The 16,933-nt window shown below is 43.8% G+C and overlaps 1 protein-coding gene across 5 annotated transcripts in view; it reads right to left on the bottom strand.

Moving 5' to 3' along the window:
• Positions 1–16,933, bottom strand: part of FRMPD1 (FERM and PDZ domain containing 1) — a 185,186-nt gene that overhangs the window by 25,152 nt on the left and 143,101 nt on the right. For 3 of the 5 annotated variants that reach the window (XR_014473468.1, XM_083183482.1, XM_083183495.1), the window contains exons 6-8: positions 13,593–13,697; positions 3,837–3,932; positions 492–617 (exon numbers count right to left, since the gene is read on the bottom strand). Coding sequence is in view for 4 of the 5 variants with exons in the window: in XM_083183482.1 (XP_083039608.1) it covers positions 492–617; positions 3,837–3,932; positions 13,593–13,697 (327 nt within the window). In the remaining variant the exon portion in view is untranslated. Of the gene's footprint in view, positions 1–491; positions 618–1,996; positions 2,483–3,836; positions 3,933–9,859; positions 10,107–13,592; positions 13,698–16,933 lie in introns of those variants that run through there. The other 2 variants (XM_083183504.1, XM_083183515.1) reach the window with 2 other exon arrangements.

Below are 16,933 nucleotides of genomic sequence, written 5' to 3'. Positions count from 1 at the left end.
GGCTGTCGGGATGTTCAGTGTGATTCCCAGATTGAATACCCGCCTAACTCTGCTAGTGCCAGGAGGCTGTTTTGCAGAGTTGGATGGGACCATGAGACTCAATGGCACCAGTAGTCTAGCCACTGCATGGTGTACTCGAGGCTATGTGTAGAGGATAGATCTGGGCCATATATTGTAATATAACATGACATTTGGTATTGGGCAGCTGAGATGGTCCACATCACATTGGGAAGGACATAGCTACAGAAGGGTTTACTTCCTAAAAACTTGACTGCTCTCATGACAAAAAGGTGACCAGACTTAAGCATGTAATGACCATCGTGAGGCTGTGTGTCAGTCCCAAACTGCATATCAAACAGTAGGACCATGTGGCTTGGCGAATCAGTGATTACTACAAATTACTATTATGTAAATGAGTTATCCATATAGACTGGGTTTAGAAGAAAGAAAAACATGTGTTAAAAGTCCATGCATGAAATTGTCAAACGTACCTGTTCAATAAGTTCATCTTCATGAAGGAGGAAAAGTTTTGAGATGTTGTATTGCTCTTCCAGAGCTAGTGCAAAGTGCTCTATCATATTGATTGAAAGCTTCTCCTTTAGAGTCATGACGATGTCCTAAAACAATGACACACTTCTAGGCCAAGCATAACATCAAATGTACTCACAGTTGGTTCAACAAACAACACTTACTGCACAATGTGTAAGTATGTACAGTCAGGGGCGGATCCAGGATAAAATGACAGGGGGGGCACCATGATAAAAGAAGGTTTAGGTGGGGGAGGGGCGGTGTTAGTAATGCCAGTGTACATGCTAAGAGAGCGGCAGAGAGAGGGTGGGAATGGGATTAAAAATAGGCCCTGCCATTTAAAGTATGCAGGCTCCCCATGGCGACAAAAGTGAAGGATGCAGTTGTGCGCGCGCCGAAGGCATGCTTCGGAAAACGGGGTGTGGCCACTCAACAAGGGGCATGTCCTTGAGTGTAATGTACAACACCATATACAACTTCTACACATTATGCAACAAAATACTAGACCCCACTATACTTGCCCCTACACATGATGCCAAATGGAATGAGCCAAAATTCACATAATGCCATACGGATTGAGCCAAAATTCACATAATGCCACACGGAATGAGCCAAAATTCACATAATAACACATGGATTAAGCCAAAATTCACATAATGTTAAATGGATTGAGCCAAAATTCACATAATGCCACATGGATTGAGCCAAAATTCACATAATGCCACTAGGATTGAGCCAAAATTCACATAATGCCACACGCATTGAGCCAGAATTCACATAATGCCACACAGATTAAGCCAAAATTCCCAATACGCTTCATAAACAGGGACATTGTCCATCAAAGGCGCGCATTAAACATAATGTCCATTACATGTTAAGTTACACGCCATTATGTCCATTATGTATTATGCCAAACACCATAATGCCTATTAAAAATTATGCTACATAAGTGCTGCTTATCTACATGCTCATTGCCAAGGGTTCCATGCTCATTGCCAGAGGTTCCATGCTCGTTGCCATGTGGGATTACATGCTCATTGCCAAGGGAGAATACATGCTCGCGGTAAATGGGGGACAGCCGCCGCCAGGCAGAAGTGATAGCCACTGATAGTGGCAGAGCCTGGCTGTACTGCAGGTCCCGGCTATTTGAAATAATACCCCTTTCACACCAGAAAATGCATTCCCAGGTTGGCCCCCTTTACACCAGCCTAGTCCCTGCATTTTCTGGTGTGAGGGGGAGAGAAAACCACCCCTCCCCCTCTTTAACCAGTTATCTCATTTAACCGGCTATATCTTCGGAACAAACTGACCCATTTACATGAGACAAGTATCATATTGAAGAACTTTTAAGTGGGCTTTGAATGATTTTGGTCCTGTGAAACTGAAACGTTTGGTTCCAGAGTAATCTGCCATCAAAGAACATGAACAGCCATGAAATTACATTTCAAAAATAAAAACATCGGTTTACATGCAATATCTCTGGAACCGATTGACCGATATGGACCAGCCTGGTATCATATTGAAGGTCCAGCGATTTGGAATTGAATGAGATCAACCTCAAGCTTCTGTGATGCCAGAGAGGGAACTGGCAGCCATCGGAACTAGGTGGGGGTCGGAATTGCCGGGTCCCATATTATCCTATGGGGGAAAAAACGTTACAGCTTTGCCAGGCGATATCTTTGGTTCCCGAGGGGCTAGAGACACGGGGCTGGGCTCGTTGGAAACCCCTGATCCTCAGCTACAAAATTAAATTACAGGGGGGGCACGTGCCCAGGTGCCCCCCCCCCTGAATCCGCCACTGTGTACAGTATATGGAGCACTCCATAGTGCAAGTATCTGTAAAACACAATATTTATTGTGACAAACAGTATAGAAAGGTGTGAGGTCACGTACCAGATAAAGCAGCTGAACTCACTGCAATCAAACGGTATCATTTCATAGTGCAAACGCACTTCAGAGATGGAGCCAGTCACAGTCTCTTTATCTCCCAATCACCATCAGTCAGTCACTGCACTAGGCCACGCCCCTATGCGTTTTGTCACAGCGAAGGGCCCTTACGGATACTTGCACTATAGAGGCACTATAGAGGGTACTTGTTTAGTTTCACGGCGGCAGATATATCACATGCGATGCGATTTGATGCGATTTTATACCTGTTCATAACCCCACTATCCACTACGCATGGAGTTGATTTTATATAGTGTGGCAGGCGCAGCGAGCCACTGAACCCGAAGCGTGGGCTCGGTGGCTTGCCACACTATATAAAATCAACTCCAAGTGTAGTGGATAGTGGGGTTATGAACAGGTACAAAATCACATCAAATCACATCGCATGCGATATATCTGCCGCTGTGAAACTAAACAAGTACCCTATAGAGCGCTCCAACTAATTTTTTAAGATGTGAATACCTGTGGAATTCAGAAGCCTTTATGGGTGGAGAAAGAGCAGCCGTTCTGCTAATTACATTTGAGTGCCATTGATTACTAATGACAAAAGTAGAGAACCGTCTCTTTACTACAGCTCTCTAAGACTGTCATGGCAGTGTTTAGAGTCACTGCTAGAAAATGGAGTGGTAATCATAGAAACATCCTGTTCCTTAATAAGGTGAATAAAATCCATTTAAGGTAATGTCAGGCTAATAATTGCTTTGTAACATTTTACGACCTCAAATTACCATCATAGATATTTTCTTAAAATAACATGTAACTGAACACTTATTTATGCTGGAAATACAAACATACATAATGTCTGCAGAGATGTTGAGTGTAATTAGTACCAGTTGTGATTATGTAAGCTCCGGTTGTTCAGCACAACTATGTTCATTCTTAGCAGTAGACTCAGCCACACTGTAGAAGCCCCCCCCCCCAATGTGTTTGGGAAATTCCTGATATAATGGCATGATCCCCTGCCTAGCAGGGACGGCTCTACCATTAGGCAGCTTTAGGCAGCTACCTAGGGCGCCAGGATCTGGCGGAGTTGGTTGAAGTTTTGCCTAGGGTGCTGAGAAGCCTTACACCGGCCCTGCTGCCTAGTCAGTATGAAGCGCACCAGCCTTAGTTTTTGTGAGGAGTTCAGTGCAGGACTATTGGGGCTGTCACAGGAATATAGCTGGAATGGACAATGTAATCCACACTATGTTTAGTGTGTGGCCCTGGAAACATACTCACTGGTAATGACAATAAAACAAGTTAAATTGAAATAGACTCATGCTTAACACTTTCACAGGAACGCTTCATTTCTTTAGCATTTATATTTGTAATGGTCATCATTAACACTTAAGATGATTGAAAATGGTAAGTACATATACCTTCACTGTTGTTTTCTTCTCAAATTTAAATGCTTTTGTCTGACCATTTTCCAGATAGACTTTAAGGACATTGGGCATAAAAAGAAGCGAGTTTCCCTGCAACAAGATTTCCATATTAAATACATAGAAGATGAAGTGCACATAAACACTGGTATGGGAATTTATCAGGCAAGCTGACATACCAAATAAACAGATAAATACCATATATGCTTTAAGGCCCATACACACTGGGCGACTTTGAGCTGAAACCGCTCAAAACAGCATGTTTGAGCGACTTTCAGCTCAAAGCCGCCCAGTGTGTATGGCCTGGCGATGAGCCAGGAAAGCCGTTCCTCTTCTGGTATTACCAGCAGATGAGCGGCTTTGAGGACGGCTTTGCATAGCACAGCACTATGCAAAGCTGTCCACCCCCCACTGACGGCGCCTGGCAGGGGGAAAGTATGCTGGGCATAATCACCAAGTGTGTATGGACCTTTAGAGTAGGCATGTCCAAACTATGGCCCTCCAGCTGTTGTGAAACTCCCATCATGCCTTGTCACAGTTTTGCTATTAGGGAATGCTAAAATTATAGCAAGGCATGCTGGGATGTGTAGTCTCACAACAGCTGCAGGGCCACAATTTGGACATGCCTGCTTTAGAGTATATAACAAGAAATACATTTTACTACATACAGGTGCAGTTAAAATTTGCTTTAACTGTAGTGCTGTATGGAAATGCAGCATAATTACTAGATATTACAAGTAAACTTCTCTTGCTGCAGTAGTAATCCGATACAGTCTCGGATCATCTGGCAGCTTGCAGCACTCATGCTGTCGCACAAGCCACCCATTGCAGAGGCCAGGAAATTGGTTTCGTACAATGAGAATCTCTGGCCTCTTCCAACAACCTAAATGGCAGCGAGACGTACAAAGGCCTTGTTCTCCCTCGCCGCCCCCAAAATGGCATCAGACTATCAACCAATGGCAGTCTGATATCGGCCTGCATCCTATGCTGCAGGACCCAAACATGCATGCACAGAATGGGTCCTGTGTATGCGCAAAGTAACAAAAATCTGTACTTTGCAACAATAGGCGCAGGTACATTTGAATGACCCCTGTTAAGATCAGAGGTCCATTTAATTTTAGACATATACAATTTGGTAATACATTTTGAGTCAATGAATTGCCAGGCTGGGGATGAGCTAGGGCCTTGTTGTCTAATCTTGACACTCCAGATGTTGTTGAACTACACATCCCAGCATGCTCTGCTTCAGTTTTGCTATTTGGCCAAGCTAAATCTGATGCAGAGCATGCTGGGATGTGTAGTTCAACAACATCTGGAGTGTCAAGGTTAGCCATCAAGGAGCTAGGGTTTTCCACATGTGGTTATGGACCTAAAAAATAAATAAATAAATATATTATATATATATATATATATATATATATATATATATATATATATATATATATATATATATATATATATATATATATATATATATATATATATATATATACACACACACATACTCGGCGTTGCGGCCTGGCACTCTCCCAATATTCGTCCGCCCCGGTGCCCTCCGGACAATATTTGTATTTGTAGAACAAAGCAAACTGCGGCACTCCAGGGTCTTTGTAAAAGTATCAAAAAGGCATTTATTGAGCAAATGCAAACTCCGACGTTTTGGGGATCAAGCCCCCGTTTTCAAGGTGTAGGTGAGACGGTCTCGCCTATACCTTGAAAACGGGGGCTTGATCCCCGAAACGTCGGATTTTGCATTTGCACAAGAAATGCCTTTTTGATACTTTTACAAAGACCCTGGAGTGCCGCAGTTTGCTTTGTTCTACAAATACAAATATTGTCCGGAGGGCACCGGGGCGGACGAATATGTTTGCTTTGTTCTACAAATATATATATATATATATAAACAATCAAGGGTCCGGCACTCCAAATAGAGCCCTTTGAACGGGTCCCGGTGTCTTCACGTGGTGAACAAACACAAAACCTCTTTGATGAGCGGCACTTGGAAATAAGCAATATAGACAGGGTCTCAGCAACGTTTAAGTTTAATCAAAAACTGTTTTCAAGCTCAGCTTGAAAACAGTTTTTGATTAAACTGAAACGTTGCTGAGACCCTGTCTATATTGCTTATTTCCAAGTGCCGCACATCAAAGAGGTTTTATATATTTATATATAAATATATATATATATACACATTCACCGGTATGCAGATTTGTATGCATCGATGCAATCACACTGTCCCTATTCATACACTTGTTATGTATGATGGTTTATCTTATGATGGACTGCCGTTTTAAATGTACAGTACCAAGGGTTTTATATCATTAACACTTTTTCTATTTAAAAAAAAAGAAAAAATGTATGTTTTGTTATCCATTACATTTTTTTAATTACTATTTTAAAATAAAGTCTGGTTATCTTCAAACATTAAATATCAATTGTTACACCACAATTTAACACACCTTTATTAATGGTGTTCATTAAATATTAAAACACTAGGTGATTCACACCGTCGTTAGCGGCTCCGCCCCCTTTACCTGTCAGCGCAAAACATGGTTTGTATTATATAGAGGATTCCCAGCATTGCTATTTTAGTTAGAGGTGATATATGTAACATTAAAAGGCCATCTGATTGTGAAGCGGGTGTACAGGTGGATGTGGGGGTGCTGCTGTGGGTGGTGGAGTGGTGTTGTTGTTGGGTGTGCCGGTGGTGTGGGTGGGTGAGGGAGGTTGATTGGAGGTGGTGTGGGTGGGGGAGTGGCAGGTGCTGGGATACTGTGGTTGGTGGAGTTGGAGGTGCAGGGGTGTTACGTGCCGGTGGTGTGGGTTGGTGGGGTGTTGCGGTGGCGGGTTGGGGGCAGCATTGGGTTGTAGAGGGGCGCATGCACCGTAGTTGGTGACTCTGCGTCCTTGGCCTGTGGGCACCTTTGTTGCGTGAAGTGTGGTTTGTGTTGTATGAAGGATTGACAGCATTACTGCTTTGGTTGGAGGTGATGCATTTTACATTGGAAGGGCATGTGATTGTGAAGGGGGTGTGGCTTCTTTCATTGGTGTGAACAGTGCATGGAGAGTGGGGTGTACAGAATGGAGTTGTGAAGGAGGTTTTTGGTAGAGGTGGTGTTTTTTTGGTGAAGGTGTTAAAGGACATGTTTGGCATTTGAGAGACTATGTTGTGGACAGCGGGGCCTGTGGGGAGGGTGGATGCAGGGTGTGATGTGCAGAGTTGTGTTGGTTGGGGGAGGGTGTGCTGTGGGTGCGGTATTTCCTTAGGTGGATGTGGGGGTGCTGTGTGTTGCCGTGGTACCGTGTGCAGGTTCCCCGAGCTGAGAGTTTGTGATTCCGACGGCGTCCGGCTGCTGGTCCGGGCGGGAGAGATGGTGAGGACAGATGGTATTGTGTGCCTGCCAGTGGCCTGGTCGCCGCCATTGTGGTGCTGGTGTCTGTGCACATAGGGCAGATGTGTCACTCTGGGCCTTATTTTGGTTCATTCTTTCTGACAAAATCCTTCTTAGATGGACAAAACCATGTGCACTGCAGGGGGGCAGATGTAACATGTGCAGAGAGAATTAGATTTGGGTGAGTAATGTTGTTTCTGTGCAGGGAAAATACTGACTGCTTTATTTTTACACTGCAATATAGATCTCACTTTGAAGTAAAACCCCACCCAAATCTAATTCTCTCTGCACAAGTAACACCTGCCCCACCTGCAGTGCACATGGTTTTGCCCATCTAAGAAGGATTTTGTCAGAAAGAATGAACCAAAATAAGGCCCTCTGTGACTGTGTGGGGGCGGAGTCAGTGTCATAGCCTATCAGCGCACTCTATGACTCCGCCCAGCGTCATACACACAGTCACAGATTGACAGATCTGGCTAAATATATAAGAGATTTATTTATATTCCTGCAAGCTAGACAATTTTTTTGTAGTTGATCATTACTCTGGAATCACTGTATCCCTGATTATTCAGGTTCCATTAGTGGACATGGCTGTATGGATGTATTTGTGTATTTGACACCTATTACAGGTGAGTGGAGACCACACAATGAATTTGATCTCTCACCCATCACACAGTGTTATTGTTCTCTCTCTGTTTTCTGTGATTATACCACCACAGGAACAAGTGTGACCAACTAGTTTAGAATATTCCTTCAAGCTTCACTATGCCTATATACCATCACTCAAAGTGCACACTGTGATTCCCTCTGTTTTCTGCTTGTATACACGTGAAGAGTAAATTAAAAACTTGAGTAACCTCTAAAATTTCTAGGTGACTTGAAACGTAACCTGCAGGTCTCCTTTACCCAGCAGAAGCGGCTCAAAGATTTTGGACAATTCCTTTGCTAGCTCTGTCAGTTATTCAGTACTTGAGACTCACTACAAAGTGGTCTGCCGCTGGTAGTAGTAGTAGTAGTACGTTTATTTATAAGGCGCCGCAAAGTGTCCGCAGCGCCGTACATAGCAAACAAAAAAACAAATGACAAGGTAACGTACAGGGTGTGTTGAAAAATACAGTATAAATAGGGGTATAGCTGGTAGAAATAAAATCAGCATCAGTTCAGAAGTAGGTGTCAAAATTGTCGAGGAGACTGAAGATGAAGTAAAGGAAGGGAAGAACAGGACAGGAGCACAGGTGAGGTAATGAGGTAGGGTGAGTATGTGAGGCCAGAGGACCCTACTCATAAGAGTTAACATACTAAAAATAGGTGGGTGGACGAATGAAAAACAACAGGATAAGTAGGAACGGAGAGGAACGGAGGCAGGATAGGAGGATCAAAAGAGGTTAGGAGGAGGGATAGGCTAGTCGAAAAAAGTGGGTTTTAAGGGAGCGCTTGAAGGAGGTAAGGGAATCAGAAAGCCTGATGGGTGGCGGGAGGTTGTTCCAGTGCAGGGGGGCAGCGCAAGAGAAGTCTTGGACACGGGAGTGGGAGGAGGTGATTAGGTGAGAGGTCAGTCGGCGGTCAGCGATGGAGCGAAGAGGACGGGAGGGAGTGTGGATAGAGATCAGTGAAGAGAGGTAAGGAGCGGTGGAGGAGGAGAGAGCCTTGTAGGTGGTGGTGAGGAGTTTAAAGAGAACTCGGAAAGGAATGGGGAGCCAGTGAAGAGATAGACAGAGGGGGGAGGCGGAGGTAGAGCGGCGGGAGAGGAAGATGAGCCTAGCAGCAGCGTTAAGAATGGTTTGGAGAGGTGCGAGGTAGCCCAGAGAGAAGGATGTTGCAGTAGTCAAGGCGGGAGATGACAAGAGAGTGAATGAGAATTTTGGTCGCGTCAGTGGAGAGGAATGGTCTGATGCGTGAGATGTTGCGTAGGTGAAAGCAGCAAGACTGTGAGAGAGCACGAATGTGGGGGGTGAAAGAGAGGGAGGAGTCAATGATGACACCGAGGCAGCGCATTTGGTCGGTGGAGGTGATCTCGGTTTTACCAATGCTGATGGAGATAGTGGGAGAAGAGGGGATGTTCGGGGGATGGAAGATTAGAAGTTCAGTTTTAGCCATGTTTAGTTTCAGGAAGCATTGGGTCATCCAGGCTGAGATGGCCGTGAGGCATTCGGAGACCTTGGACAGGAGTGATGGGGATAGGTCGGGGGAGGAGAGAAAGATTAGTGTATCATCAGCATAAAGGTGGTAATGAAAACCATAGGAGCTGATGAGGGTGCCCAGAGAGGTGGTGTAGAGGGAGAAGAGGAGATGGCCAAGGACTGACCCTTGGGGAACACCGACTGGCTGGTATAGATGCCCTCAAATATTGGCTAGAATGTTTCCAGCGGTGTCCAATAGTTGTTGGAGCTGTAGTTCTGCTGTTGGCTTACTTGAATGGCCCTATCTTCCTTGAAGGAATGGTTTACTAGAATATATCTTTATACGGATTCGGAAGATCTACCTCTCGGAGTTGAGAAATACAGAGACTATGCTACCACTTTGCTAGAGTTTAAATCTTCAGCTGAATATAAAAATGCCTTAACTTGAGTTTTGGACACCTGGCTAGAACACTTTCTATCCCCCCCATCCAGCCCCTCCCCCTCTTACCTTTTCCCTTTATCTTGTATCCATGTGTGTGCGTTTATGTTTCATTTTCTTCTCTTTCTCTCAATATCGTTTGTTGTTTTTGATTGTTCATAATTATTTTGATATGTGAATTGGACGTGATACACTGTATTGATTAATATATGTCCTTCTGTACTTATAGTGGTGGATCATGCAAGCTTACTATTTGTTGTAAGCATATATTGTTTTTCTTTATGTCTGTTGATACTAAAATTAATAAACATATATTGAAAAAAAACAACAAAACATTGAGTATACTATTCATTAAATCATTACGATAATCACTTCAACAACGTCCATTTGTGGAATACAATTTGTACCATCTTTCTGTTAAGGAAAAATATAGGCTTCATTGTTTTCCTGGTGGCAACCATTAAAGTAATCACTCTGATGCAAGTCACAGCAGTTTCCATCTGGCATTATTACCAGTTCATACTGGCATCAGCTTTATAGTTGGTCCAAACATATCTACATATAACCTGCCATTCCATCATTACCATTTAAAATAGCTGACTTGAGAGCGCAGTGCGACCCTTCAGCTGTAAGAGGATATGTAAAACCCATAGGATAATCAACACAAACAGGTGTACATTCACATCTGCACCAGCCCCTCATCACAATTTATCAGACAGTTTATATGTTATAGGTCCTATCCAACATTGTAGCACTAGACAGAATAACAGAACCCTGCCTGTACTTAGAAAATACACATCAATTCAGGTCAGTAGAGCTCATTTTCGTAACACACATTCAGATGTACTCAATCAATCAGCAACTAACTTTTCTTGCATAAAATAAATATAGTACTGTACCGGACTGGCCTGGAGGGGTACAGCAGAAACTCCTGATGGGCCCCACTGCCTGAAGGCCCACCCTTTCCTTTGGGGATCAGGATCCAGACAGTGCACTTTAATTATACATTATATGTATGTTACATTATACTGCACAGAACTTTGTTGTATTTTCTACAGTGCAATGCTGTTATAAGTTAACAACATTATCATACATGAACTAGAAGTATTTACTATACTGTATATATAATATAATTAAAAAGGGGCCCAAACCATGAAGACTCTAAAAGGTAACCAAGCCTCTGCTGAAGCCTGCCACACCCCCTCTAGAGACACACCCTTTTGCATGAGACACTATAACTGCAATCCCCTGCCAGGCCCTTTATACCACACCCAATACTGCATATATATCATAGGTGAAAACCTAGCTCTAGAGATTACTTGCCTGTTGTACTCACAATTCAGTGGGTAGCATCTGCTCAGCTCACTTCTGTCTGCACTGTTACCTAAAATTAAGCCTATGTAGTTGTGCCTACTCCATTAATTGCAACGTAATACCCATACTCTGCCTAACTCCTCCCCTTAGGCTGCACAAACAACAAGGGATGGACATTGAATTGTTTTCCATCATTGGCTTCCATCGATGACACCTTCAGTACCTTCCATCGATTGCAGGATACCATCAATGGAAAACCATAGATGGTTTAAACCACTGGTGGGTAGCACAACTTCAAACATGTGACTGCGGTGGACCATCAATGAAGGAGACTAAAGCATTTTTAAAGGAGGGGTGAGGCTAAGCGACATTTGGAGGGTGGGGGAATTGTTGTTGCATCATCAATGGGACTCAGCCATTGATGGATAAATGACCTCCTGTATGTGTCTTTAATATGTTTTAAATCAGTAGATGTTTTGTGAATAAAAATAGATGTTCCCACATGACCATAGGTTATCAAAAATATTTAGTTCTGATAAACAGCCTAAAATTGTATGCACAATGTGAATTTGAAATTGTTTAAAAAAATCAACACACAATAAAATAATATATTATACAATAGCATCTAAAGAGCTGTAAAAGAAGATAGGCAGTCTGCTAAAAACATACGTAAAAACCAGATGTGCATAATATTGCAGTTGTGCATTGAGGGGAAGGCAAACACCGGAGATATATATGCAACCAACAGCCATAACATTAACACTAGGGTGGCCAATCCCGTGATCGGCGGGATCCCGGGATTTGGCCCCCAAAATGCTGGGATTTCAATCCCGGGATTGGAGTTTCCAATCCCGGGATTTCGGGATTAGACTGCGCATGCACAGTCTAATGCCGGGCAGCGTCTGAGCATGCGCTCAGACGCTGCCCGGTTTCTCCCGGACCTAGCAGACCAGTGCTGCGCAGCATTACCTCTCAGCGTGACAAGATCAGAGGTCACACTGCGCAGGCAGAGATTACTCACGCCGACAGTATGAAGCCACACGCCCACCCAACTAGCCAGCTCGCCAGCCCACCCAGGGTAATGCGCTGTCCCCACACCCAGCAACCCGGCAGTATGAAGCTGACCGCGCACCCGGCAACCCCGCTGCACCTGCAAATGTAAGTGAATGCAGGGCAGCCAGGGCGGTTTTTCTTATTAGCAAAACCAATCCCGGGATCCTGGGAATCCCGGGATTGAGCATTTTTCAATCCCGAATCCCGGGATTGAAAAAATGCCCCGGGATTGGCTTACCTAATTAACACCCACCTGTCTAATATTGTGTAGACATGTTTGTGCAACCAAAACAACTCTAACCCTTCAAGGCATGGACTCCAAAAGACCTCTGAAGGTGTCCTGTGGTATCTGGCACCAAGACATTATCAGCAGATCCTATAAATTCTGTAAATTGTGAGTTTGAGCTTAAAAGGTTCAGACTTGTTTTTCCAGCACATTCTACATATCATATTGAGATCTGGGGAATTTGGAAGCCAAGTAAACACCTTGAGCTCTTTACATGTTCCTCAAACCATTGCTGAACAATTTTTCAGTGTGAAAGGGAGCATTCTCCTGCTAAAAGAGGCCACTGCCACCAGGAAATACCCTTGTCATGAGAGGTATATAAGGCCTGCAAGAATGCTTAGGTAGATGATAATTGTCAAAGTAACATCCTCATGAATGCCAGGACAGCAGGTTTTGCAGCAGAAAATTGCCAGAGCTGAACACTGCTTCCACCGGCTTGCCTTCTTTTCATCTCACTGCCATCTCTTCCCCAGGTAAACAATGCAGATGCACCAGGCTATCCACATGATGTAAGGAAAACACCATTCATCAGATGGCCATTGTAGACCATTATGGTGGAGGACAGGGGGTTAGCATGGACACTCTGACGGTGTGCAGATACAGTATGCAGTTTCCTTATGCAGCAAGCAGCAATGCACTGAATTTTATATTTTCAGCAATCTGTGCTACAGTAGGTCTTTTGTAGGAGCAGGAATGATAAACAGAACTAATGACGCTACAGGCAGCTCTGCCACATCGTTACTGGCTGCAGGATGCCCCTACTAGCCAATAGCAAGGACCTTGCTGCCCACGGAACCCTGCGCTCTTTGAGTCAGCACTGGTTACACATCTGTAGTTAGACACATGGAGCTATTTCTCCTGCATAGGAAGCCTCAAAATTCTAATTATCCACTTTGTACAGCAACAAATATTTGTTCCTCAGGAACAAGGCCCCTAGTGCCACTAGCCACCATAGTAGTTGTATGGACTACTACGGTTATAGATATGCCCTTAAAAACCATTATGTTGCTAACTACACTTCATACTGCTGAACTCTGGCAAGATAGTTCTTGGGCTTCTATGAATCAGTAAAACATCATACAGAATTAATAGTGTTTGATCCAAAAAATACATGTGTTTTATTCCCTATAAAGAGAAAAACGTACAAACCTGAGTGTGGCCATTGACGATTACTTCTTCTGCAAATCTTACTTTCACTGGGTTACTTTTTAACCTGGCCCTCTTTTCTGCTGTAAGGAAAGATGATTTGGGGCTCTATTGGAAACAAATGGATGCAATTTCAAAACATTATATTTGTTAATGTTCCAAATCCAGTAATCAACAATGTATTCCACTAAATCATGACAGGATATGACTTGAAAACATCTAATAGAGAATTGAAAAGAATACTGAGGGGGAAATTTACTAAGGGCCACCAATCAGAATCTACTTCTTATTTATTTAGCACCCTCTAGAAGATAGTAGACAGGATCTGATTGGTTCCCCATAGCAACATCACATGTGAAGCAGAATACTCATCTAAGTAAATTTCCCCCTGTATGTATTACCAATTAAAATACGTATTTAACTTCTTGGCTGCTGGAATAGGGACACTTGCGCGGCGAAGCCATGCGCGTGCCCGAAAAGGGGGTGGGGTCTATGCAAATGAGGGTGCGGCTTATGCAAATTAGCTGCAGCCCCATTTTCAGCCGTGAATAGACGCATGCGCACAGCGTCTATTCAATCAGCTTGGGGGGCTCCCAACTGCCACCCCCGCAGCGGGACAATGCCGGCCGCGGGTGGGACAGCGGGACAGGACCCGAAAATCGGGACTGTCCCGCTGAAATCGTGACACTTGGGAGGTATGATTTAACAATAGACAATGTAAGGAGTATCAGTCCTTACTGTCAAGAGGAGAAATGATGATCTCTTTAACAGTATGATACCAGAACACTGTTTTAGAGTAAATACCTTTAAGAATCAATATTTTGGGAATCATCGAAGATATCAAAAAATAATAAAGGGTAAAATTCCCAAGACTCTATGGTTTGTAAAGCCAGGAGGCAAATAAAATGTATTGTGGGGTACTGTAAATTAATTTTCTGCAGCAGAATAATATATCCCAAATATCATTAAATCAATCAATGCCTAAGTAATAATGTGTCCACAGTGTATGTATGGGGTATATCATAATAGCTAGACAAAAAAGAAAAATCATCAGCACAATAAAATAACTTGCTGGTCTGGTAGTTGAACCAGGTAGATATAGTTACATAGTTACATAGTATTTAAGGCTGAATAAAGACACGTCCATCCAGTTTAACCTTGGTGTATTAGCTTCCTCCCTTGCTATACGCAGTGTACACTGATATATATTTAAGGACAGACCATGATTATTGCTTGTACCCTGGGATGTTTTAACCAATAGATGTTTATCCAACCTTATTTTAAATGTATTTATTGTGTCTGCCAACACCATATCTCCAGGAAGAGAATTCCATAATTTGGCTGCGCTTACTGTAAAAAAAAAATTCTTCTATGAGAATGAAATCTTCTTTCCTTGAGTCCTTCCTTACAGTAAAAAGGGTGTCTGACAGTTCCTTATATTGCCCCCTGATATATTTGTCAATTTTAAGCATGTCCCCCCTTAAACGTCTCTTTTCTAGCATAAACAATCCTAAATGGTTCAATCTATCTTCATAGCTTAAATTCTCCATTCCCTTTGATTCACAGCACTGATCAGAACTGATAATAGGCAGACCTGTTATAATTTAGTGCAGCAAGGGAAATAAAGGCATAGTCCCAAGGTGTAATCCTGTGTCTGTGTCCTGTTTCTACGTTCATCCTATGCGCAAGCAGTGAGTGTGAGGATGAGCGCATGGTCACAGGATGGAAACTACAGATGAAGTGTAGAAGCGCTTCTGCTGCAGAATGAAAACAATGATGTCGGTGACACTTGCAGTGCAACTGCAGTTGGCCAGAGTGTGTGATAGGAGGCAAGACAGGAACTGACTAAGAAGGAACGATAATACAGTAGATTGATCCCATGCGCCTCTTGGGACCATCGGGGAATCCCACGGTGCAATGCTGGACCCCTGGTGCTACTCATTACGACACATAAAACTCATTGTGAAAGTGTTAAATCTGTACAACAAAGCAAAAAAGTATTTTTATAACTCCATCCCTTGGCTACAGTGAAAAGCACTTTTTCCTTTGGTAGATGTATCTTTGCAGAAGAAGCAGATTCTGCAGTGTAATCCCACCAGTACGCTACACTAGTACATGTTTTTTTCTTATTTGCTGTGTTGGTGAGAACAACAAAGCAGTGCATGTATTCTGTACAGTATCTGCTTAGTCTGCTGTTTCCCGATCCTCGTCATGTACAGGCAACTGCAAAATCAGAGGGCAGCAGCTCAGAGCGATGACACAGTTGTACTGAAATTTCTAAATTCCAGAGTGGTTTCTCTCTCTGACGAATGTAATTCCTGCTAGTAATAAGTTAATAACTAGTTTCAAAATTATGTGATCACATTTTCTGCATTAGATTTAATCCACAGATATGGTATCTATTAAGCTGATATATTATAAGGCATGATAGCATTTTGTATCATTTACAAACTGATAACTCAATATGCAAGCAAGCCAGGCTTGCCTACCCTCCCGGAATTGCCGGGAGGCTCCCGAAAATCGGGTCCTCCTCCCGCACCCCCGGAAAGGTGGGCTATCCACCCGCATTGTCCGAGGCAGCCCCCGCAACCCCCTTCCATGCGGCACAAAATTACCGGTTTTCGCGTGTCCATGGAGAGGGGCGGGGCTAAAATGACACAAATGGCATCGTTTTACGTAATTTTAGCCCCTCCCCCAATTCGTGGACCCCCGAAAACCACCAATTTATCAAACATCTTGTGTACTGCAACACACCCCATTGGACACAGATACCATCATACAGTACACACCCTCTACAATGAAGCACAAATACAGTACAATGCAGCACACATGCCCTGTAATGAAACACACATTTCCAATAACTCATCTTGTTTCCAAGGCACATATACCCTGTAATTCATCACACATCCATGGGAACACAGCCACTCATGTAGCCATCAGTGTGTGTCAGCGCTCAGAGGCTTACCACAGTTAGGGGTCGCGTTGTCTGTCCTGCTGGCCGCGTGGTATGGTCAGGACGCCGGGGAGCAGGGGCACACAGGAGGCAGGTCCAGGGCAGCGTGGTGCGGCAGCAGAATCTGCCATTGTAGCACAGTGCAGTGGAGGGGCAGACCTGCTGCGTGTCTGTGGCTGTGAGAGGAGGTGTGCCTGGTTCTTCGTGGTGTCTCCAGTGTGGGGGCAGCCATGTTGGAGACCAAGGTTTCTCCAATCCCCTGCCAGGGGTTTCTCCAGCCATTCCGGTGTGTCTTTCCCTGATAAAATGGGCCCATGTCTCCCTGCCAGTGCTTTTGTCTACCTCCTGGAGAGTGGTTCAGTGACTGTGTTCCACAGTGTTCCTGCCTAAC

This window comes from Crinia signifera, chromosome 1, assembly GCF_055691185.1.
Source record: "Crinia signifera chromosome 1, ASM5569118v1, whole genome shotgun sequence".
In the NCBI taxonomy this organism is placed as follows: domain Eukaryota; kingdom Metazoa; phylum Chordata; class Amphibia; order Anura; family Myobatrachidae; genus Crinia; species Crinia signifera.
The sequence above is the reverse complement of the archived record's forward strand: the minus strand, read 5'-3'. Positions and strand labels throughout refer to the sequence as shown.